This window comes from Salmo salar, chromosome 03 (assembly GCF_965601325.2).
Source record: "Salmo salar chromosome 03, fSalSal1, whole genome shotgun sequence".
Classification (NCBI taxonomy): domain Eukaryota; kingdom Metazoa; phylum Chordata; class Actinopteri; order Salmoniformes; family Salmonidae; genus Salmo; species Salmo salar.
This window is the reverse complement of record NC_138293.1, coordinates 103,215,001-103,241,206: the sequence shown is the minus strand read 5'-3', so window position 1 is coordinate 103,241,206 and position 26,206 is coordinate 103,215,001. Positions and strand designations below refer to the sequence as shown.

The window sequence follows — 26,206 nt, the reverse complement described above, 5'->3', positions numbered from 1 at the left end:
ATTTCAACCCCCTGCGCTGCCTTCACAGGTGTGTGTTGGACTCAGGTGCAGAGTGAACTCACAGGGATTTATCCCTGTTATGTAACGGGGCACTCTTTCCCATCACACACACAGACACAGACCCTCACGCACGCACGCACACACACACACACACACACACACGCACGCGCACACGCACGCACACACACACGCACACACACATGCATACACACACATGCACACACACACGCATACACACACACACACACACACACACACACACACACACACACACACACACACACACACACACACACACACACACACGCATACACACACGCATATACATACACGCACACACACACACGTGCATACACACACACGCACACACACACGCACACACACACGCATACACACACGCATACACATAGAGAGATTGCGTTATTCTGTCAAAGAGGTGTATGGCCTTGGTTCACTGCTTCTACTAGTTCCTCTGTGTTCCTCAGGTCCTAACATGGACGTGTGTTCCTCAGGTCCTAACATGGACGTGTGTTCCTCAGGTCCTAACATGGACGTGTGTTCCTCAGGTCCTAACATGGACGTGTGTTCCTCAGGTCCTAACATGGACGTGTGTTCCTCAGGTCCTAACATGGACGTGTGTTCCTCAGGTCCTAACATGGACGTGTGTTCCTCAGGTCCTAACATGGACGTGTGTTCCTCAGGTCCTAACATGGACGTGTGTTCCTCAGGTCCTAACCTGGTCGTGTGTTCCTCAGGTCCTAGAGACAGACAGACAGACAGACAGACAGACAGACAGACAGACAGACAGACAGACAGACAGACAGACAGACAGACAGACAGACAGACAGACAGACAGACAGAGAGACAGAGAGACAGACAGACAGAGAGACAGAGAGGGGTTGGAGAGAATGAAGGAGAGAAAATAGAGTGAGGGGAGAGAGAGGAAGATATAGAGATGGAGAGAAAGAGAGAGAGAGAGATGCACACAGGGCGCTCAGAGCAGATGGCAGGGCTGCTGCTGCTGCTGTGGCCGGGATAGAGAGGGGGATGGAGAGAGAGAGAGGAAGTGGGATGGATGGAGAGAGAGAGAGAGAGAGAGAGAGGAAGTGGGATGGATGGAGAGAGAGAGAGAGAGAGAGAGGTAATGGCACTTAATTAAATATTTTGTCTTGCCCATTCACCCTCTGAATGACACACATACACAATCCATGTCTCAACTGTCTCAAGAAAAAAAAAAAAATTATTTAACCTGTCTGTCTCCTCCCCTTCATCTACACTGATTGAAGTGGATTTAACAGGTGACATCAATAAGGGATCATAGCTTTCACCTGGATTCACCTGGTCAGTCTATGTCATGGAAAGAGCAGGTGTACTTAATGTTTTGTATACTCAGTGTATATCCACGTTAAATTAAACCCACCATTTATAACAATATTCACACAATGTATTTTTATTTAATTTTTAATTTTACCTTTATTTAACTAGGCAAGTCAGTAAAGAACAATTTCTTATGTTCAATGACAGCCTAGGAACAGTGGGTTAACTGCCTTGTTCATGGGCAGAACGACAGATTTTTACCTTGTCAGCTCAGGGATTCGATCTTGCAACCTTTTGGGTTAGTGGTCCAACACTCTAACCAGTAGGCTACCTGCCGTCCCCCCACTCTAACCACTAGGCTACCTGCCGTCCCTCCCCTCTAACCACTAGGTTACCTACCGTCCCTCCACTCTAACCACTAGGCTACCTGCCGTCCCTCCACTCTAACCACTAGGCTACCTGCCGTCCCTCCACTCTAACCACTAGGCTACCTGCCGTCCCTCCACTCTAACCACTAGGCTACCTGCCGCCCCTCCACTCTAACCACTAGGCTACCTGCCGTCCCAACACTCTAACCACTAGGCTACCTGCCGTCCCTCCACTCTAACCACTAGGCTAGCTGCCGTCCCTCCACTCTAACCACTAGGCTACCTGCCGCCCCTCCACTCTAACCACTAGGCTACCTGCCACCCCTCCACTCTAACCACTAGGCTACCTGCCGTCCCTCCACTCTAACCACTAGGCTACCTACCGTCCCTCCACTCTAACCACTAGGCTACCTGCCGTCCCTCCACTCTAACCACTAGGCTACCTGCCGTCCCTCCACTCTAACCACTAGGCTACCTGCCGTCCCTCCACTCTAACCACTAGGCTACCTGCCGCCCCTCCACTCTAACCACTAGGCTACCTGCCGTCCCAACACTCTAACCACTAGGCTACCTGCCGTCCCTCCACTCTAACCACTAGGCTAGCTGCCGTCCCTCCACTCTAACCACTAGGCTACCTGCCGCCCCTCCACTCTAACCACTAGGCTACCTGCCACCCCTCCACTCTAACCACTAGGCTACCTGCCGTCCCTCCACTCTAACCACTAGGCTACCTACCGTCCCTCCACTCTAACCACTAGGCTACCTGCCGTCCCTCCACTCTAACCACTAGGCTACCTGCCGTCCCTCCACTCTAACCACTAGGCTAGCTGCCGTCCCTCCACTCTAACCACTAGGCTACCTGCCGTCCCTCCACTCTAACCACTAGGCTACCTGCCGCCCCTCCACTCTAACCACTAGGCTACCTGCCGCCCCTCCACTCTAACCACTAGGCTACCTGCCGCCCCTCCACTCTAACCACTAGGCTACCTGCCGTCCCTCCACTCTAACCACTAGGCTACCTGCCTCCCCTCCACTCTAACCACTAGGCTACCTGCCGTCCCTCCACTCTAACCACTAGGCTACCTGCCGTCCCAACACTCTAACCACTAGGCAACCTGCCTCCCCTCCACTCTAACCACTAGACTACCTGCTGCTCCAACCATGTGTAGGTTAACCAGGCTATGTTCACATAGCTATATATAACTATATATACCCATAAAGTATCCATTTAACTATTTAAAACATAGATATTCCTGTTCACACATGAGCCTCGTAACATGTGAGTGTGGTGTGTGTGTGTGTGGTGGTTGGGTGTGTATGTTTGTGGAGTGTGTGTGTGTGTGTGTGTGTTTGTGGAGTGTGTGTGTGTGTGGTGGTGTGTGCGTGTGTGTGTGTGTGGTGGTGGTGGTGGTGGTGTGTGTGTGTGTGTGTGTGTGTGTGTATGTTTGTGTGTGTGTGTTTGTGGTGGGGTGTGTGTGTTTGTGGAGTGTGTGTGTGTGTGTTTATGGAGTGTGTGTGTGTGTGGTGGTGTGTGCGTGTGTGTGTGTGTGGTGGTGGTGGTGGTGGTGGTGTGTGTGTGTGTGTGTGCGTGTGTGTGTGTTTGTGGAGTGTGTGTGTGTGTGTGTGTGTGTGTGTGTGTGTGTGTGTGTGTGTGTGTGTGTGTGTGTGTGTGTGTGTGTGTGAGTGTGTGTGTGTGTGTGTGTGTGTTAATAACCCATGAAGACATGTTAATGTAGTAAGGGGTTAGGCTCATCAATAGAATGTGGTTCCTCTCAAATACAAAGATATTAATCATCATTTTAGGATAGTGGACATTATCATACATTATTATCATACATTATTATCATACATTATTATCATACATCATTATCATACATTATTATCATACATTATCATCATACATCGTTATCATACATAATTATCATACATTATTATCATACATTATTATCATACATTATTATCATACATTATCATCATACATCATTATCATACATTATTATCATACATTATTAATGGTACTGAAACCTAGTTCTGTTCTGGCTTTGGGCCAATAGCGTGCCGAGGCAGTGATGCGCGACGGAGAGTGTTCAACTTCAGAACCATGGAGAGATCTCTCCTGGGTCTATAGCACCATAGGACGGACAGACAGACAGACAGACATGGAGAGACAGAGAAAGGAGAGAGGAAATGGAGAGAGCGAGAAAGGAGAGAGGAAATGGAGAGAGAGAGAGAGGAAATAGAGACAGAGAGAGAGAGGGAGACAGAGAGAGAGAGGGAGACAGAGAGAGAGAGGAAATACTACATTGCTGCCTGCCATAAGATGAGGGACAGTGTCTGACAGACCAATAAACCTGCACATGTCCTCTACTGTATGATTATTGTTATTGTTCAATGTGTTGGTTATTTTGACCCTTGGTTATTGTTGTTACTGTTGTCCCGTTGACAATATTTGATTCTCATTTTTATTTATTTTTATATTGTAAATATCCAAAATAAGCTTTGGCAATATGTATATTGTTACGTCATGCCAATAAAGCGAATTGAATTGAATTGAATTGAATTGAGAGGAAATAGAGAGAGAGAGGGAGACAGAGAGAGAGTGGGAGACAGAGAGAGGGAGAGAGAGAGAGAGAGAGAGAGAGAGAGAGAGAGAGAGAGAGAGAGGGAGGAGGGAGAGAGAGAGAGAGAGGGAGAGAGAGAGAGAGAGAGAGAGAGAGAGCGAGAGAGAGGGAGAGAGAGAGAGAGATGTGTGTGTTCAGTGGTAGTGTGGGGACGCTCCCTGTCTGCCAAACATCACTTAAGCTACTGCTGTCGTACCAAGAAGCGATAGATAGTCTTTGTATGACGGCAACAACTGAACCAATCCCATTAATTATCTACAATATGTTTACAGACAGACAGACAGACAGACAGACAGACAGACAGACAGACAGACAGACAGACAGACAGACAGACAGACAGACAGACAGACAGACAGACAGACAGACAGACAGACAGACAGACAGACAGACAGACAGACAGACAGACAGACAGACAGAGAAATGGAGATAGAGAGAAAGGAGAGAGAGAGATGTGTACAATATGTTTACAGACAGACAGACAGACAGACAGACAGACAGACAGACAGACAGACAGACAGACAGACAGACAGACAGACAGACAGACAGACAGACAGACAGACAGACAGACAGACAGACAGACAGACAGACAGAGAAATGGAGATAGAGAGAAAGGAGAGAGAGAGATGTGTACAATATGTTTACAGACAGACAGACAGACAGACAGACAGACAGACAGACAGACAGACAGACAGACAGACAGACAGACAGACAGACAGACAGACAGACAGACAGACAGACAGACAGACAGACAGAGAAATGGAGATAGAGAGAAAGGAGAGAGAGAGATGTGTACAATATGTTTACAGACAGACAGACAGACAGACAGACAGACAGACAGACAGACAGACAGACAGACAGACAGACAGACAGACAGACTGCTCCAGTGTTAGGAAGGTTACAGCATAGAATCAGGAATCAGAATACTAGAAGGGACATGAACCTTCTTGTGACGGGCTAACGGTCAGCCATGTTGATCAACCATGGTGTTGCCAGTGCTGTGATGAGACATGGTGAAGAATAACGAATGTGAAGAATTTATCTGCGCTGTATGTGTGTTAGCTAGCTAGCCAGACAGTTTTAGAGGAATGATTCCATGAATTAGTCAAATTATTTGCCAATATGTCAACAAGGCAGTCATTCCTCAACCACATCCTGTCTGTTATCAGTTGATGATGGGACTTAGACAAGTTGTGAAGGCAACAATTACTGACGTTGTATCATATAATAGCACTCGCAGCTTTAACAGGAAAACTAAAATGTTGACATTTTTATGGTCAGTTTAGATATATTTTAGAGGTTATTTATACAGAAAATGTGTATAAACCTCATATAAACTGTATTTATAATTATATTATATTATTTTAGGTTGACTATAATTCTATTACAAAATGTCTGATATCACATGACATTTTCCTGCATGGTAAAATCAGGACGATGCCTCTACTGTCATTCATTCCAATTAGACTGGTTTTTTGATTTCTCCCTGACCAAGATGGCTGCCATTTTCACACCATTCTGGAATCTTGAGGGTTTATGACATAGCGCCCCTTCTAGTCATTTAATAGGATCTCTATGGGATATATCCCTGTGATGTAATTATTAAGCTATAAGGCCCAAAGAGGTGTGGTATATGGCCAATATACCACGGCTAAGGGTATATAGGATACAGCCCTTAGCCGTGGTATATTGGTCCATATATCACAAACCCCCGAGGTGCCTTATTGCTGTTATAAACAGGTTACCAACATAATCAGAGCAGTAAAAATAAATATTTCGTCATACCCGTGGTATACGGTCTGATATACCACGGCTGTCAGCCAATCAGCATTCAGGGCTCGAACCACCCAGTTTATAATTGATTGTAAATCACACGATTACATTTTTTTATATTTTTTTTATAAACATTAACATTTACACAGCATATGGCTTTAATGCGTTTAAAAAAAATTATATTTACGTTTTTAGATATCCGTTTTTTAAATGATTTATTCCATATAGAAAATGCTAAGCATAATAGTTTTATCACTGGCAAAATGATTTGTAAATCCTAAAATGATACCGTGCCTCTCTAAGGGCAGAGCAGCGCCCTGTGCTGTGAAAAAGGTGCCAAATCAGGCCTTCTGTTATCCACCTTGTGCCACTCTGTCCAGGAGAGACACTAACAAACAGAGACAAGATGCAAATTAATGGTAATGTTTTAACAAACTGCTAACTGGAACAATGGAAAAGCTAATGACCGTTTAGCGCGGCTAACTGCTAACTGGAACAATGGAAAAGCTAATGACCGTTTAGCGCGGCTAACTGGAACAATGGAAAGGCTAATGATCGTTTAGCGCGGCTAACTGCTAACTGGAACAATGGAAAGGCTAATGACCGTTTAGCGCGGCTAACTGCTAACTGGAACAATGGAAAGGCTAATGACCGTTTAGCGCTGCTACTGCTAACTGGAACAATGGAAAGGCTAATGACTGTTTAGCGCGGCTAACTGGAACAATGGAAAGGCTAATGATCGTTTAGCGCGGCTAACTGCTAACTGGAACAATGGAAAGGCTAATGACCGTTTAGCGCGGCTAACTGCTAACTGGAACAATGGAAAGGCTAATGACCGTTTAGCGCTGCTACTGCTAACTGGAACAATGGAAAGGCTAATGACCGTTTAGCGCGGCTAACTGCTAACTGGAACAATGGAAAAGCTAATGACCGTTTAGTGCGGCTAACTGCTAACTGGAACAATGGAACAGCTAATGACCGTTTAGCACGGCTAACTGCTAACTGGAACAATGGAAAGGCTAATGACCGTTTAGCGCGGCTAACTGCTAACTGGAACAATGGAAAGGCTAATGACCGTTTAGCGCTGCTAACTGCTAACTGGAACAATGGAAAGGCTAATGACCGTTTAGCGCGGCTAACTGCTAACTGGAACAATGGAAAGGCTAATGACCGTTTAGCGCTGCTACTGCTAACTGGAACAATGGAAAGGCTAATGACTGTTTAGCGCGGCTAACTGGAACAATGGAAAGGCTAATGATCGTTTAGCGCGGCTAACTGCTAACTGGAACAATGGAAAGGCTAATGACCGTTTAGCGCGGCTAACTGCTAACTGGAACAATGGAAAGGCTAATGACCGTTTAGCGCTGCTACTGCTAACTGGAACAATGGAAAGGCTAATGACCGTTTAGCGCGGCTAACTGCTAACTGGAACAATGGAAAAGCTAATGACCGTTTAGCGCGGCTAACTGCTAACTGGAACAATGGAAAGGCTAATGACCGTTTAGCGCGGCTAACTGCTAACTGGAACAATGGAAAGGCTAATGACCGTTTAGCGCTGCTACTGCTAACTGGAACAATGGAAAGGCTAATGACTGTTTAGCGCGGCTAACTGGAACAATGGAAAGGCTAATGATCGTTTAGCGCGGCTAACTGCTAACTGGAACAATGGAAAGGCTAATGACCGTTTAGCGCGGCTAACTGCTAACTGGAACAATGGAAAGGCTAATGACTGTTTAGCGCGGCTAACTGGAACAATGGAAAGGCTAATGATCATTTAGCGCGGCTAACTGCTAACTGGAACAATGGAAAGGCTAATGACCGTTTAGCGCGGCTAACTGCTAACTGGAACAATGGAAAGGCTAATGACCGTTTAGCGCTGCTACTGCTAACTGGAACAATGGAAAGGCTAATGACCGTTTAGCGCGGCTAACTGCTAACTGGAACAATGGAAAAGCTAATGACCGTTTAGCGCGGCTAACTGCTAACTGGAACAATGGAAAGGCTAATGACCGTTTAGCGCTGCTAACTGCTAACTGGAACGATGGAAAAGCTATGACCGTTTAGCGCAGCTAACTGCTAACTGGAACAATGGAAAGGCTAATTTTGAAATGTGCTGTGCTTCATTTATAAATTGTGAGGTGCTGGAACAAAACGTGAGCCGAGAGGAGGGGGGTGACCTGGAGGGCTCTGAGGTACTGGAAGAAAACGTGAGCTGAGGAAGGGATGGGGGGAGGGGGGGGTTCTGAGGTACTGGAACCAAAAGTGACCTGGGGGGTCCTGAGGTGCTGGAACGTAGAAGAAAAACAATCACTTGTGTGCATTATCATGGCTTTTACATACTGGCATAGAGCAGTAGAGTAGAGAGAGAGGGGTTTTACATACTGGCATAGAGCAGTAGAGTAGAGAGAGGTTTTGAATACTGGCATAGAGCAGTAGAGAGAGAGGGGTTTTGAATACTGGCATAGAGCAGTAGAGTAGAGAGAGAGGGGTTTTGCATACTGGCATAGAGCAGTAGAGTAGAGAGAGAGGGGTTTTGCATACTGGCATAGAGCAGTAGAGAGAGAGAGGGGTTTTGCATACTGGCATAGAGCAGTAGAGAGAGAGAGGGGTTTTACATACTGGCATAGAGCAGTAGAGTAGAGAGAGAGAGAGAGGGGTTTTGCATACTGGCATAGAGCAGTAGAGTAGAGAGAGAGAGGGGTTTTGCATACTGGCATAGAGCAGTAGAGAGAGGGGTTTTACATACTTGCATAGAGCAGTAGAGAGAGAGAGGGGTTTTGCATACTGGCATAGAGCAGTAGAGAGAGGGGTTTTACATACTGGCATAGAGCAGTAGAGTAGGGAGGGGTTTTGCATAATGGCATAGAGCAGTAGAGAGAGAGAGGGGTTTTGCATACTGGCATAGAGCAGTAGGGTAGAGAGAGAGGGGTTTTGCATACTGGCATAGAGCAGTAGGGTAGAGAGAGAGGGGTTTTACATACTGGCATAGAGCAGTAGAGAGAGAGAGGGGTTTTGCATACTGGCATAGAGCAGTAGAGAGAGAGAGAGGGGTTTTGCATACTGGCATAGAGCAGTAGAGAGAGAGGGGTTTTGCATACTGGCATAGAGCAGTAGAGAGAGGGGTTTTGCATACTGGCATAGAGCAGTAGAGTAGAGAGGGGTTTTACATACTGGCATAGAGCAGTAGAGAGAGGGGTTTTGCATACTGGCATAGAGCAGTAGAGTAGAGAGGGGTTTTGCATACTGGCATAGAGCAGTAGAGTAGAGAGAGGGGTTTTGCATACTGGCATAGAGCAGTAGAGAGAGGGGTTTTGCATACTGGCATAGAGCAGTAGAGTAGAGAGAGAGGGGTTTTACATACTGGCATAGAGCAGTAGAGAGAGAGAGGGGTTTTACATACTGGCATAGAGCAGTAGAGAGAGGGGTTTTACATACTGGCATAGAGCAGTAGAGAGACGGGTTTTGCATACTGGCATAGAGCAGTAGAGAGAGGGGTTTTGCATACTGGCATAGAGCAGTAGAGAGAGAGGGGGGTTTTACATACTGGCGTAGAGCAGTAGAGTAGAGAGAGGGGTTTTACATACTGGCATAGAGCAGTAGAGAGAGGGGTTTTGCATACTGGCATAGAGCAGTAGAGAGAGGGGTTTTGCATACTGGCATAGAGCAGTAGAGAGAGAGAGAGGGGTTTTACATACTGGCATAGAGCAGTAGAGTAGAGAGAGAGGGGTTTTGCATACTGGTATAGAGCAGTAGAGTAGAGAGAGAGGGGTTTTATAATATAAATATATATTTTTTTGTAGCCTAGGGTCTGGGAAAATGTGTCCTTTTTATTAACACATTTCATCCAATTTATGATTGGAAACTGTAAGCAGAATCTCTTCTAAAACGTCACAAAATGATTGAAAATGACAGCGTACTTTTGACACCGACAAAACTGAGAGAATCTGAGATCCATAATAAAAAAATAAAAAGACCTTGTCTTGAATCCGTCAATAGTCGAAGCCTAGGTGTGTAGGAGAGAAATGTATTGTACAACTACGAGGAGGAAATTATATAGTCCGGAAAATAGCTTTCACTGACTCACCCAACGACGACACGCAGCTCACTCACCGCCCCGAATGCGCTCGTGTCAAAAAGCTTGTCTCTCATGTTTTACTTTGTAAAGAAATGTCCTTGTTTTTTGATAGAAAAGCAGATTTTTTGGGGTTTTTTTTGGTCCATTTTAAAAACGACATCCACTTGATCAGAAATACAGTGTAGATATTTGTTAATGTTGTAAATGACTATTGTAGCTGGAAACGGCTGATTTATTTTTTATGGAATATCTACATAGGCGTACAGAGGCCCATTATCAGCAACCATCACTCCTGTGTTCCAATGGCACGTTGTGTTAGCTAATCCAAGTTTATCATTTTAAAAGGCGAATTGATCATTAGAAAACCCTTTTGCAATTATGTTAGCACAGCTGAACACTGTTGTTATGATTAAAGAAGCAATAAAACTGGCCTTCTTTAGACTAGTTGAGTATCTGGAGCATCAGCGTTTGTGGGTTCCATTACAGGCTCAAAATGGCCAGAAACAAAGAACTTTCTTCTGAAACTCGTCAGTCTATTCTTGTTCTGAGAAATTAAGGCTATTCCATGTGAGAAATTGCCAAGAAACTGAAGATCTCGTATAACGCTGTGTACTACTCCCATCACAGAACAGCACAAACTGGCTCTAACCAGAATAGAAAGAGGAGTGAGAGGCCCCGGTGCACAACTGAGCAGGAGGACAAGTACATTAGAGTGTCTAGTTTGAGAATCAGACGCCTCATAAGTCCTCAACTGGCAGCTTCATTAAATAGTTCCCGCAAAACACCACTCTCAACGTCAACAGGGAAGAGGCGACTCCTGGATGCTGGCCTTCTAGACAGAGTTCCTCTGTCCAGTGTCTGTGTTCTTTGGCCCATCTTAATCCTTTTATTTTTATTGGCCAATCTGAGAAATGGCTTTTTATTCGCAACTCTGATCCAAGATAATGAGGTATACAATTCATTCCTTAAATCTGACTCATCTGGTTTCACATTTGAAATGAACCACCATCACTCAACTATATCTATATGTTAGAGCTGGACCCTACCTGTAACATTCACTACAGTATCTATATGTTAGAGCTGTAACATCCTGTAACATTCACTACAGTATCTATATGTTAGAGCTAGACCCTACCTGTAACATTCACTACAGTATCTATATGTTAGAGCTAGACCCTACCTGTAACATTCACTACAGTATCTATATGTTAGAACTCGACCCTACCTGTAACATTCACTACAGTATCTATATGTTAGAACTCGACCCTACCTGTAACATTCACTACAGTATCTATATGTTAAAGCTGTAACATCCTGTAACATTCACTACAGTATCTATATGGTAGAACTAGACCCTACCTGTAACATTCACTACAGTATCTATACGGTAGAACTCGACCCTACCTGTAACATTCACTACAGTATCTATACGGTAGAACTCGACCCTACCTGTAACATTCACTATATTGTCTATATGTTAGAACTCGACCCTACCTGTAACATTCACTACAGTATCTATACGGTAGAACTCGACCCTACCTGTAACATTCACTACAGTATCTATACAGTAGAACTCGACCCTACCTGTAACATGCTGTTAAGTTGTCAGAGCAGCACTTTTTTCACGGACAGACTTCTCTCCCCTCCATCTTAGCTACTGTTGTATCAATATGTTGGAGAGTCTTCCATTTAAAGAACATCCTCTCTGTTCTGTTAGACAGGTAACTCTTTATCCACATTATAGCAGTGGGGTGTACATCCATAACACGTATGTTTTCCTACAGTAGCAGACTATGATCGATAATGTCAAAAGCTGCACTGAAGTCTAACAAGACAGTCCCCCCCCCGCCCCGCCCCACCACACAATCTTTTTTTTTATCATCAATGTCTCTCAGCCAATCATCAGTAATTTGTGTTGAGTGCTGTGCTTGTTGAATGTCCTTCCCAGGAAGCTGAAAGTCTGTTGTCAGTTTGTTGACTGTTATAATAGCATCGTCTCTGGTCAAATACTCCATTTTTTACCCAGAAGTTTATTAAGGGTGTGATTGGTCGACTGTTTGAGCCAGTAAAGGGGGGGCTTTACTCTTCTTAGGTAGTGGAATGACTTTAGCTTCCCTCCAGGCCTGAGGGCACATGCTCTCTAACAGGCTTAAATTGAAGATGTGGCAAATAGGAGTGGCAATATCGTCCGCTTTTATCCTCAGTAATTTTCCATCCAGATTGTCAAACCACGGTGGCTTGTCATTGTTGATAGACAATAATACTTTTTTTTTTTTCACCTCTTCCACACTGACTTTTTACGGAATTCAAAAGTACACTTCTTGTCTGTCATAATTTGGTCAGATATACTTGGAGGTGTAGTGTCAGCGTTTGTAGCTGGCATGTCATCCCTAAGTTTGCTTTTCTTGCCAATGGGGAGAAAAAAATCATTAAAGTAGTTGGTAATATCAGTGGGGTTTTGTGATGAATGAGCCATCTGATTCAATGAATGAAGGAGCCAAGTTGGCTTTTTTTACCCCCCAAAAAATGTAATTTAAGGAGCTCCAAAGCAATTTTTTACTATCAGTCTTTATATCACTGAACTTTTGTTTTGTCGTATAGTTTCTTGAAACTTTTTCTTTAGTTTAGTCACATGATTTCTTAATTTGCAGTAAAGCGCTGACATTCCATGTAGCAACTGCTTGTTATTACAGGACCCCCCTTGTACCATAACTGTTACTACAGGACCCCCCTTGTACCATAACTGTTACTACAGGACCCCCCTTGTACCATAACTGTTATTACAGGACCCCCCTTGTACCATAACTGTTATTACAGGACCCCCCTTGTACCATAACTGTTATTACAAGACCCCCCTTGTACCATAACTGTTATTACAGGACCCCCCTTGTACCATAACTGTTACTACAGGACCCCCCTTGTACCATAACTGTTACTACAGGACCCCCCTTGTACCATAACTGTTACTACAGGACCCCCCTTGTATCATAACTGTTATTACAGGACCGCCCTTGTACCATAACTGTTACTACAGGACCCCCCTTGTACCATAACTGTTACTACAGGACCCCCCTTGTACCATAACTGTTATTACAGGACCCCCCTTGTACCATAACTGTTATTACAGGACCCCCCTTGTACCATAACTGTTACTACAGGACCCCCCTTGTACCATAACTGTTATTACAGGACCCCCCTTGTACCATAACTGTTACTACAGGACCCCCCCTTGTACCATAACTGTTACTACAGGACCCCCCTTGTACCATAACTGTTATTACAGGACCCCCCTTGTACCATAACTGTTACTACAGGACCCCCCTTGTACCATAACTGTTATTACAGGACCCCCCTTGTACCATAACTGTTATTACAGGACCCCCCTTGTACCATAACTGTTATTACAGGACCTCCCTTGTACCATAACTGTTATTACAGGACCTCCCTTGTACCATAACTGTTACTACAGGACCCCCCTTGTACCATAACTGTTACTACAGGACCCCCCTTGTACCATAACTGTTATTACAGGACCCCCCTTGTACCATAACTGTTATTACAGGACCCCCCTTGTACCATAACTGTTATTACAGGACCCCCCTTGTACCATAACTGTTACTACAGGACCCCCCTTGTACCATAACTGTTACTACAGGACCCCCCCTTGTACCATAACTGTTATTACAGGACCCCCCTTGTACCATAACTGTTATTACAGGACCCCCCTTGTACCATAACTGTTACTACAGGACCCCCCTTGTACCATAACTGTTACTACAGGACCCCCCTTGTACCATAACTGTTATTACAGGACCCCCCTTGTACCATAACTGTTACTACAGGACCCCCCTTGTACCATAACTGTTATTACAGGACCTCCCTTGTACCATAACTGTTATTACAGGACCCCCCTTGTACCATAACTGTTACTACAGGACCCCCCTTGTACCATAACTGTTACTACAAGACCCCCCTTGTACCATAACTGTTACTACAGGACCCCCCTTGTAAGATAACTGTTATTACAGGACCGCCCTTGTACCATAACTGTTACTACAGGACCCCCCTTGTACCATAACTGTTATTACAGGACCCCCCTTGTACCATAACTGTTACTACAGGACCCCGCTTGTACCATAACTGTTACTACAGGACCCCCCTTGTACCATAACTGTTACTACAGGACCCCCCTTGTACCATAACTGTTACTACAGGACCCCCCTTGTACCATAACTGTTATTACAGGACCCCCCTTGTACCATAACTGTTACTACAGGACCCCCCTTGTACCATAACTGTTATTACAGGACCCCCCTTGTACCATAACTGTTATTACAGGACCCCCCTTGTACCAGAACTGTTATTACAGGACCCCCCTTGTACCATAACTGTTACTACAGGACCCCCCTTGTACCATAACTGTTACTACAGGACCCCCTTGTACCATAACTGTTATTACAGGACCCCCCTTGTACCATAACTGTTACTACAGGACCCCCCTTGTACCATAACTGTTACTACAGGACCCCCCTTGTACCATAACTGTTATTACAGGACCCCCCTTCTACCATAACTGTTACTACAGGACCCCCCTTGTACCATAACTGTTATTACAGGACCCCCCTTGTACCATAACTGTTATTACAGGACCCCCCTTGTACCATAACTGTTACTACAGGACCCCCCTTGTACCATAACTGTTACTACAGGACCCCCCTTGTACCATAACTGTTACTACAGGACCCCCCTTGTACCATAACTGTTATTACAGGACCCCCCTTGTACCATAACTGTTACTACAGGACCCCCCTTGTACCATAACTGTTATTACAGGACCCCCCTTGTACCATAACTGTTACTACAGGACCCCCCTTGTACCATAACTGTTACTACAGGACCCCCCTTGTACCATAACTGTTACTACAGGACCCCGCTTGTACCATAACTGTTACTACAGGACCCCCCTTGTACCATAACTGTTACTACAGGACCCCCCTTGTACCATAACTGTTACTACAGGACCCCCCTTGTACCATAACTGTTACTACAGGACCCCCCTTGTACCATAACTGTTATTACAGGACCCCCCTTGTACCATAACTGTTATTACAGGACCCCCCTTGTACCATAACTGTTATTACAGGACCCCCCTTGTACCATAACTGTTATTACAGGACCCCCCTTGTACCGTAACTGTTACTACAAGACCCCCCTTGTACCATAACTGTTATTACAGGACCCCCCTTGTACCATAACTGTTACTACAGGACCCCCCTTGTACCATAACTGTTACTACAGGACCCCCCTTGTACCATAACTGTTATTACAGGACCCCCCTTGTACCATAACTGTTATTACAGGACCCCCCTTGTACCATAACTGTTACTACAGGACCCCCCTTGTACCATAACTGTTACTACAGTACCCCCCTTGTACCATAACTGTTACTACAGGACCCCCCTTGTACCATAACTGTTATTACAGGACCCCCCTTGTACCATAACTGTTATTACATAACCCCCCTTGTACCATAACTGTTATTACAGGACCCCCCTTGTACCATAACTGTTACTACAGGACCCCCCTTGTACCATAACTGTTACTACAGGACCCCCCTTGTACCATAACTGTTACTACAGGACCCCCCTTGTACCATAACTGTTATTACAGGACCCCCCTTGTACCAGAACTGTTATTACAGGACCCCCCTTGTACCATAACTGTAACTAAAGGACCCCCCTTGTACCATAACTGTTACTACAGGACCCCCCTTGTACCATAACTGTTACTACAGGACCCCCCTTGTACCATAACTGTTATTACAGGACCCCCCTTGTACCATAACTGTTACTACAGGACCCCCCTTGTACCATAACTGTTACTACAGGACCCCCCTTGTACCATAACTGTTACTACAGGACCCCCCTTGTACCATAACTGTTATTACAGGACCCCCCTTGTACCATAACTGTTATTACAGGACCCCCCTTGTACCATAACTGTTACTACAGGACCCCCCTTGTACCATAACTGTTATTACAGGACCCCCCTTGTACCATAACTGTCATTACAAGACCCCCCTTGTACCATAACTGTTACTAGAAGACCCCCCTTGTACCATAACTGTTATTACAAGACCCCCCTTGTACCATAACTATTATTACAGGACCCCCCTTGTACCATAACTGTTACTACAGGACCCCCCTTGTACCATAACTGTTACTACAGGACCCCCCTTGTACCATAACTGTTACTACAGGACCCCCCTTGTACCATAACTGTTATTACAGGACCCCCCTTGTACCATAACTGTTACTACAGGACCCCCCTTGTACCATAACTATTACTACAGGACCCCCCTTGTACCATAACTGTTATTACAGGACCCCCCTTGTACCATAACTGTTACTACAGGACCCCCCTTGTACCATAACTGTTATTACAGGACCCCCCTTGTACCATAACTGTTATTACAGGACCCCCCTTGTACCATAACTGTTACTACAGGACCCCCCTTGTACCATAACTGTTACTACAAGACCCCCCTTGTACCATAACTGTTACTACAGGACCCCCCTTGTACCATAACTGTTATTACAGGACCCCCCTTGTACCATAACTGTTATTACAGGACCCCCCTTGTACCATAACTGTTATAACAGGACCCCCCTTGTACCATAACTGTTATTACAGGACCCCCCTTGTACCATAACTGTTACTACAGGACCCCCCTTGTACCATAACTGTTACTACAGGACCCCCCTTGTACCATAACTGTTACTACAGGACCCCCCTTGTACCATAACTGTTACTACAGGACCCCCCTTGTACCATAACTGTTATTACAGGACCCCCCTTGTACCATAACTGTTATTACAGGACCCCCCTTGTACCATAACTGTAACTACAGGACCCCCCTTGTACCATAACTGTTACTACAGGACCCCCCTTGTACCATAACTGTTACTACAGGACCCCCCTTGTACCATAACTGTTATTACAGGACCCCCCTTGTACCATAACTGTTACTACAGGACCCCCCTTGTACCATAACTGTTACTACAGGACCCCCCTTGTACCATAACTGTTACTACAGGACCCCCCTTGTACCATAACTGTTATTACAGGACCCCCCTTGTACCATAACTGTTATTACAGGACCCCCCTTGTACCATAACTGTTACTACAGGACCCCCCTTGTACCATAACTGTTATTACAGGACCCCCCTTGTACCATAACTGTTATTACAGGACCCCCCTTGTACCATAACTTTTATTACAAGACCCCCCTTGTACCATAACTGTTACTAGAAGACCCCTCTTGTACCATAACTGTTATTACAAGACCCCCCTTGTACCATAACTGTTATTACAGGACCCCCCTTGTACCATAACTGTTACTACAGGACCCCCCTTGTACCATAACTGTTACTACAGGACCCCCCTTGTACCATAACTGTTATTACAGGACCCCCCTTGTACCATAACTGTTATTACAGGACCCCCCTTGTACCATAACTGTTACTACAGGACCCCCCTTGTACCATAACTGTTATTACAGGACCCCCCTTGTACCATAACTGTTATTACAGGACCCCCCTTGTACGATAACTGTTATTACAGGATGCCCCTATGTACCATAATTGTTACTAGAAGACCCCCCTTGTACCATAACTGTTACTAGAAGACCCCCCTTGTACCATAACTGTTATTACAAGACCCCCCTTGTACCATAACTGTTATTACAGGACCCCCCTTGTACCATAACTGTTACTACAGGACCCCCCTTGTACCATAACTGTTACTACAGGACCCCCCTTGTACCATAACTGTTACTACAGGACCCCCCTTGTACCATAACTGTTATTACAGGACCCCCCTTGTACCATAACTGTTACTACAGGACCCCCCTTGTACCATAACTGTTACTACAGGACCCCCCTTGTACTGTTACACTGGTATAAATGATTTTGGAGACAGGTGCAGGAATACACAAGAGTTTTTTTTTAATACACCCAAAACAAACACACATACAAGAACACTGGGCTGTACCCAAACAAACGAGCGAAGGTAAACCTCGTTGAACGACACGGGACGAGACCCGTAATACACAGTATATATATATATATATATATATATATATATACAGTGGGGAGAACAAGTATTTGATACACTGCCGGTTTTGCAGGTTTTCCTACTTTCAAGGCATGTAGAGGTCTGTCATTTTTATCATAGGTACACTTCAACTGTGAGAGACGGAATCGAAAACAAAAATCCAGAAAATCACATTGTATGATTTTTAAGTAATTAATTAGCATTTTATTGCATGACATAAGTATTTGATTAGCTACCAACCAGTAAGAATTCGGGCTCTCACAGACCTGTTAGTTTTTCTTTTAAGAAGCCCTCCTGTTCTCCACTCATTACCTGTATTACCTGCACCTGTTTGAACTCCTTACCTGTATAAAAGACACCTGTAAAATCGGCAGTGTATCAAATACTTGTTCTCCCCACTGTATATATATATATATATATAGCACCCAGCTTAACAGCTACACAAAACACATAGGTACTCACACGTCCAACGGACATGAGAACAATATCCAACATTTACAGAGGAAACAGAGTGCAGGTATATAACATACTGATCAGGGGAAATGGGAACCAGGTGGAATCAGACAGTCCCGGGGGGTTGGTGGTTATGAATCCAGTTACAGAGGAAACAGAGTGCAGGTATATAACATACTGATCAGGGGAAATGGGAACCAGGTGGAATCAGTTACAGAGGAAACAGAGTGCAGGTATATAACATACTGATCAGGGGAAATGGGAACCAGGTGGAATCAGACAGTCCCGGGGGGTTGGTGGTTATGAATCCAGTTACAGAGGAAACAGAGTGCAGGTATATAACATACTGATCAGGGGAAATGGGAACCAGGTGGAATCAGACAGTCCCGGGGGGTTGGTGGTTATGAATCCAGTTACAGAGGAAACAGAGTGCAGGTATATAACATACTGATCAGGGGAAATGGGAACCAGGTGGAATCAGACAGTCCCGGGGGGTTGGTGGTTATGAATCCAGTTACAGAGGAAACAGAGTGCAGGTATATAACATACTGATCAGGGGAAATGGGAACCAGGTGGAATCAGACAGTCCCGGGGGGTTGGTGGTTATGAATCCAGTTACAGAGGAAACAGAGTGCAGGTATATAACATACTGATCAGGGGAAATGGGAACCAGGTGGAATCAGACAGTCCCGGGGGGTTGGTGGTTATGAATCCAGTTACAGAGGAAACAGAGTGCAGGTATATAACATACTGATCAGGGGAAATGGGAACCAGGTGGAATCAGACAGTCCCGGGGGGTTGGTGGTTATGAATCCAGTTACAGAGGAAACAGAGTGCAGGTATATAACATACTGATCAGGGGAAATGGGAACCAGGTGGAATCAGACCGTCCCGGGGGGTTGGTGGTTATGAATCCAGTTACAGAGGAAACAGAGTGCAGGTATATAACATACTGATCAGGGGAAATGGGAACCAGGTGGAATCAGACAGTCCCGGGGGGTTGGTGGTTATGAATCCAGTTCAGTGAAGCCTAGAAAATCCGGGAACGTCGACCTTCGGGAACTGGTGGGGGGGATCCGTGACCATAACAGTAGAGGTGATAGTGTATATATATTATAGTGGTATAGAGCCTGGTTCCTCTCTACCCGGCACAGCCAGAAGAGGACTGGCCACCCCTCATAGCCTGGTTCCTCTCTACCCAGTACAGCCAGAAGAGGACTGGCCACCCCTCATAGCCTGGTTCCTCTCTACCCAGTACAGCCAGAAGAGGACTGGCCACCCCTCATAGCCTGGTTCCTCTCTAGGTTTCTTCCTAGGTTCTGGCCTTTCTAGGGAGTTTTTCCTAGCCACCGTGCTTCCACACCTGCATTACTTTCTGTTTGGGGGGGTTTTAGGCTGGGTTTCTGTACAGCACTTTGAGATATCAGCTGATGTAAGAAGGGATTTATAAATACATTTGATTGATTGATTGATAGTCTAGGAGTTGATCTGAGCCGTATGAAGCCCTGTATTTGCTCTAAGAAATGGAGAACCTTTCTCTCTCTCAGCCTCAACAGTGGAACAGTGTATCTGAACCATGTAATCACCCAGATGTTTCCTCTGTTATTCACACCCTAATGCTCAGAACACCTGGTTCAGGGGATGTGTGTGTGTGTGTGTGTGTTCAGTCTCCTATTCATTATTCTATAAGTCCCTGTCTGTCCTAGTCTGCTGGCCGTCCCTTCTCACTGGCAAGCCTCTAACACACACACACACACACACACACACACACACACACACACACACACACACACACACACACACACACACACACACACACACACACACACACACACACACACACACACACACACACACACACACACCACACACACACACACACGTTTGTATATTTTTAGAATGGAAATTGTATTTCCTTCTATTTGAGTGACAGATTCTGAAAGGAGCTGAGAACAGGGCTGTAGTATAAAGTAGTGTACTATATAGGGAATAGGGCTGTAGTATAAAGTAGTGTACTATATAGGGAATAGGGCTGTAGTATAAAGTAGTGTACTATATAGGGAATAGGGCTGTAGTATAAAGTAGTGCACTATATAGGGAATAGGGCTGTAGTATAAAGTATTGTACTATATAGGGAATAGGGCTGTAGTATAAAGTAGTGCACTATATAGGGAATAGGGCTGTAGTATAAAGTAGTGTACTATATAGGGAATAGGGCTGTAGTATAAAGTAGTGTACTATATAGGGAATAAGGCTGTAGTATAAAGTAGTGCACTATATAGGGAATAGGGCTGTAGTATAAAGTAGTGCACTATATAGGGAATAGGGCTGTAGTATAAAGTATTGTACTATATAGGGAATAGGGCTCAAGTATAAAGTATTGTACTATATAGGGAATAGGGCTGTAGTATAAAGTAGTGTACTATATAGGGAATAGGGCTGTAGTATAAAGTAGTGTACTATATAGGGAATAGGGCTGTAGTATAAAGTAGTGCACTATATAGGGAATAGGGCTGTAGTATAAAGTAGTGTACTATATAGGGAATAGGGCTGTAGTATAAAGTAGTGTACTATATAGGGAATAGGGCTGTAGTATAAAGTAGTGTACTATATAGGGAATAGGGCTGTAGTATAAAGTATTGTACTATATAGGGAATAGGGCTGTAGTATAAAGTAGTGTACTATATAGGGAATAGGGCTGTAGTATAAAGTAGTGTACTATATAGGGAATAGGGCTGTAGTATAAAGTAGTGTACTATATTGGGAATAGGGCTGTAGTATAAAGTAGTGTACTATATAGGGAATAGGGCTGTAGTATAAAGTAGTGTACTATATAGGGAATAGGGCTGTAGTTTAAAGTAGTGAGCTCTAACCCACCGCGTTACCTTACAGAACCGTGTAGTGGACCGTTCTGATCGCCTAACAGAACTTCTAGACTGTTGTCTGCCGTCCGATCCCTCTGGCCTTCTGCCTCATTCCCCTTCGTGGACAGTTTAAAGCGTTGGATTGGGTTTAATTGTGGGAGAAGAGTGAGTTTCTTACACTTGTTTCACACCAATCTAGTGCGCCTAAATCGACACTGAACACAAAATATATAAAGGGAACATGTAAAGTGTTGGTCCCGTGTTTCACGAGCTGAAATTAAACATCCCATTAGAATCTCATGTTTCATACGCACAAAAAATATTATTTCCCTCAAATTGTTTTGCACAAATGTGTTTACATCTCTGTTAGTGAGCATTTCTCCTTTGTCAAGATAATCCATCCACCTGACAGGTGTGCCATATCAAGAAGCGGATTAAACAGCATGATCATTACACAGGTGCACCTTGTGCTGGGGGACTATAAAAGGCCACTCTAAAATATGCAGTTTTGTCACACAACACAATGCCATAGATGTCTCAAGTTTTGAGGGAGCATGCTAATTGGCATGTTGACTGCAGGAATGTCCACCAAAGCTGTTGCCAGAGAATTGAATGTTCATTTCTCTACCATAAGTCGCTTTTCCAACATCATTTTAGAGAATTTGGCAGTACGTCCAACCGGACCTCACAACCGCAGACCACGTTTATGGCGTCGTGTGTCCGAGCGGTTTGCTGATGTCAACGTTGTGAACAGAGTGTCCCATGGTGGCGGTGGGGTTATGGTATGGGCAGTGTCATGGAAAATTGCAAGATTATGTTGTAATGCTTGTATTGCATTATAATGGTTGTTTTATTCGACAGAATAGAGTATTCTGTTAACGATTGTGTGTGTGTGTCTTACTGAGGATGGGCCTCTGGGAGATTTAACACCGACAGAGGAGATTTAGGATGTCTTTGGGTAATAAAACCTAAAGAGCATTCCAGAGAACATGAGCTAATGGTTCTGTTCTATACCCGTACCAGGAACGAGATTAGAACCTCGTCATTAGGGACCAAACTGAACGATAATTTATAGCGAATGTTATCTGGCTATGGGATACTCCCTTCTCAATTATAAAGTCCCTTTGTGAACTGTTCCTAAGATCTGTGGTTCGTCATGTACGTTGAGAGGGGTGTATCTTGGCTATAAAAGATCTTTGTACTTTTATGTTGTCACTTTTCAATGGTTCATTAGAGATGGCGCATCATTGAAAGTCAAGATTTTTTGCAAAGCTCTTATTATTAAAGATGTAGTTCAAGTATATCTCTGATGGTGTGTGAAGTTTGTAACTCTCCTCATTTGGTAATGCTGAAATTAACCACCACAGCAGGCATAAGCTACGGACAACAAACACAAATGCCTTTTATTGATGGCAATTTGAATGCTCAGAGATACCGTGATGAGATCCTGAGGCACATTGTAAGGCCCATTTTATTTTAAGCTATCTGTTACCAACAGATGCATATCTGTATTCCCAGTCATGTGAAATCCATAGATTAAGGCCTAATGAATTTATTTAAATTGACTGATTTCCTCATATGAACTGTAACTCAGTAAAATCATTGAAATTGTTGCATGTTGCGTTTATATTTCTGTTTAGTATAGAATTAGAATCATTTCTAGAAATAAAATCAGTTCTAGAATTACAATCAGATTTAGAATGAGAATGTATTCTATAATTAGAATCAGTTCTATAATTAGAATCAGTTCTTGAATTAGAATCAGATTTAGAATGAGAATGTATTCTAGAATTAGAATCAGTTCTAAAATTAGAATCAGTTCTAAAATTAGAATCAGATATAGAATGAGAATGTATTCTATAATTAGAATCAGTTCTAGAATAAGAATCAGTTCTAGAATTAGAATCAGTTCTAAAATTAGAATCAGTTCTAAAATTAGAATCAGTTCTAGAATTAGAATCAGATTTAGAATGAGAATGTATTCTATAATTAGAATCAGTTCTAGAATAAGAATCAGTTCTAGAATTAGAATCAGTTCTAAAATTAGAATCAGTTCTATAATTAGACTCAGTTGTAGAATTAGAATCTGTTCTAGAATTAGAATCAGTTCTATGGTTTCTACATTTAAAAAAAATCTATCTCTCGTTACACATATTTCTGTCCCTACCTTACTCAAAACCTTCTTCAGTATCTCCATGTTATATTAACCTCTCTCTCTCTCTCTCTCCCCCCACCAGGAGATGAAGTGTCTCAATATGTCAGTTGGTAGGGGGCTGACCCTGGCCTTCCCAGCTCTCCTGTGTTCCCTGGTCAGCTTGACCCTGGTGACCCTGGTCAGGGAGGTCGAAGGTCAGAAGGTCCCCATCCTCAACATCGCTGTGATCCTGGGCCGGACGCGCTACATCTCCGACCGGGACATTCGGGCTCTCTGGAGCAAAGACGACCCCATGGACGTCAACGTGGTTACCGTACTGGTCAACGAGACTGACCCCAAGAGTATCATCACCCACGTGTGTGACCTGATGTCTGGGACCAAGATCCACGGGGTCGTGTTCGGAGACGGGACGGACCAGGAGGCCATCGCTCAGATATTGGATTTTATTTCCTCCCAGACACTGATCCCCATCCTGGGCATCCACGGGGGATCCTCCATGATCATGGCTGATAAGGTGAGGAGGGAGGGAGGGAGGAGGGAGATCCTCTATGGTCATGGCTGATGAGGTGAGGAGGGAGGGAGGAGGGAGATCCTCTATGATCATGGCTGATGAGGTGAGGAGGGAGGGAGGAGGGAGATCCTCTATGATCATGGCTGATGAGGTGAAGAGGGAGATCCTCTGTGATCATGGCTGATGAGGTGAAGAGGGAGATCCTCTATGGTCATGGCTGATGAGGTGAGGAGGGAGGGAGGAGGGAGATCCTCTATGATCATGGCTGATGAGGTGAAGAGGGAGATCCTCTGTGATCATGGCTGATGAGGTGAGGAGGGAGATCCTCTGTGATCGTGGCTGATGGGGTGAGGAGGGAGATCCTCTATGATCATGGCTGATAAAGGTGAAGAGGGAGATCCTCTGTGATCATGGCTGATGGGGTGAGGAGGGAGATCCTCTGTGATCGTGGCTGATAAAGGTGAAGAGGGAGATCCTCTGTGATCATGGCTGATGGGGTGAGGAGGGAGATCCTCTATGATCGTGGCTGATAAAGGTGAAGAGGGAGATCCTCTGTGATCATGGCTGATGGGGTGAGGAGGGAGATCCTCTGTGATCGTGGCTGATAAAGGTGAAGAGGGAGATCCTCTGTGATCATGGCTGATGGGGTGAGGAGGGAGATCCTCTATGATCGTGGCTGATGGGGTGAGGAGGGAGATCCTCTATGATCATGGCTGATGGGGTGAGGAGGGAGATCCTCTGTGATCGTGGCTGATAAAGGTGAAGAGGGAGATCCTCTATGATCGTGGCTGATAAAGGTGAAGAGGGAGATCCTCTGTGATCGTGGCTGATAAAGGTGAAGAGGGAGATCCTCTGTGATCGTGGCTGATAAAGGTGAAGAGGGAGATCCTCTGTGATCGTGGCTGATAAAGGTGAAGAGGGAGATCCTCTGTGATCGTGGCTGATAAAGGTGAAGAGGGAGATCCTCTGTGATCGTGGCTGATAAAGGTGAAGAGGGAGATCCTCTGTGATCGTGGCTGATAAAGGTGAAGAGGGAGATCCTCTGTGATCGTGGCTGATAAATGTATCATTATAATGATTTGTGGGGGGGATATTTGTGTCCTTTTTTACACATCCTAACTCCCCCTGAGACACCTGCAGGGTTTCCATTGGGAGCGAATGTGGTTAAGTGCCTTGCTGCCTTCTTGCTCAGCAGCACATTAACAGATTACCTCTCGGCTCAAGGTATTTGAACCAGCAACTTTTCGGGTACCGACCCAACTCTCTAACCTCGAGTCTACCTGCTGCACCCGAGGTGAGGAGGGAGGGAGGGACGGAGAGGGGGAGAGGGGAAGAGGGGGTGGGGAGGGAGGGAGGGAGGGAGGGAGGGAGGGAGGGAGGGAGGGAGGGAGGGAGAGAGAGAGGAGAGAGGAGAGAGAGAGGAGAGAGGAGAGAGAGGAGAGAGAGGAGAGGGAGAGAGAGAGGAGAGGGAGAGAGAGAGGAGAGGGAGAGAGAGAGGGAGAGAGGAGAGAGAGGAGAGAGGGAGAGAGAGAGGAGAGGGAGAGAGAGAGGGAGAGAGAGGGAGAGAGAGAGAGAGGATAAGTGCTAATCCGAGGTCTTGAGCAGAGTGGAGGTGGAGAGGAATCTGTTGTTTACACAGGAAGAAAACTGTCAGCACCACACACACTCAGAGTTACCTGTGGCTGGTCACACTGTCTCTCTCTCTCTCTGTCTCTCTTTGTTCAATTCAATTCAATTCAATTCAAGGGGCTTTATTGGCATGGGAAACACATGTTAACATTGCCAATGCAAGTGAGGTAGATAATATACAAAAGTGAATTAATCTCTCTCTCTCTCAGCTGAACCCCCGCTCTCTGTTTCGCTCTCTGTTTCTCTCTCTGTTTCGCTCTCTCTCTCTCTGTCTCTGTTCAACTGAATCTCTATATCCAGGTAGTCTCTAGTACTGACTGGTTCTACC

General features: G+C 44.8%; 1 protein-coding gene across 1 annotated transcript in view; it reads left to right on the top strand.

Annotated features, from left to right (window-relative positions):
* Nucleotides 1–26,206, top strand: part of LOC123732882 (glutamate receptor ionotropic, NMDA 2A) — a 228,437-nt gene that overhangs the window by 8,758 nt on the left and 193,473 nt on the right. Inside the window, exon 2 of the mRNA XM_082973145.1 lies at nt 23,821–24,252. Within this exon, the coding sequence (XP_082829271.1) occupies nt 23,824–24,252 (429 nt within the window). The 5' untranslated portion in view covers nt 23,821–23,823. The remainder of the gene's footprint in view (nt 1–23,820; nt 24,253–26,206) is intronic.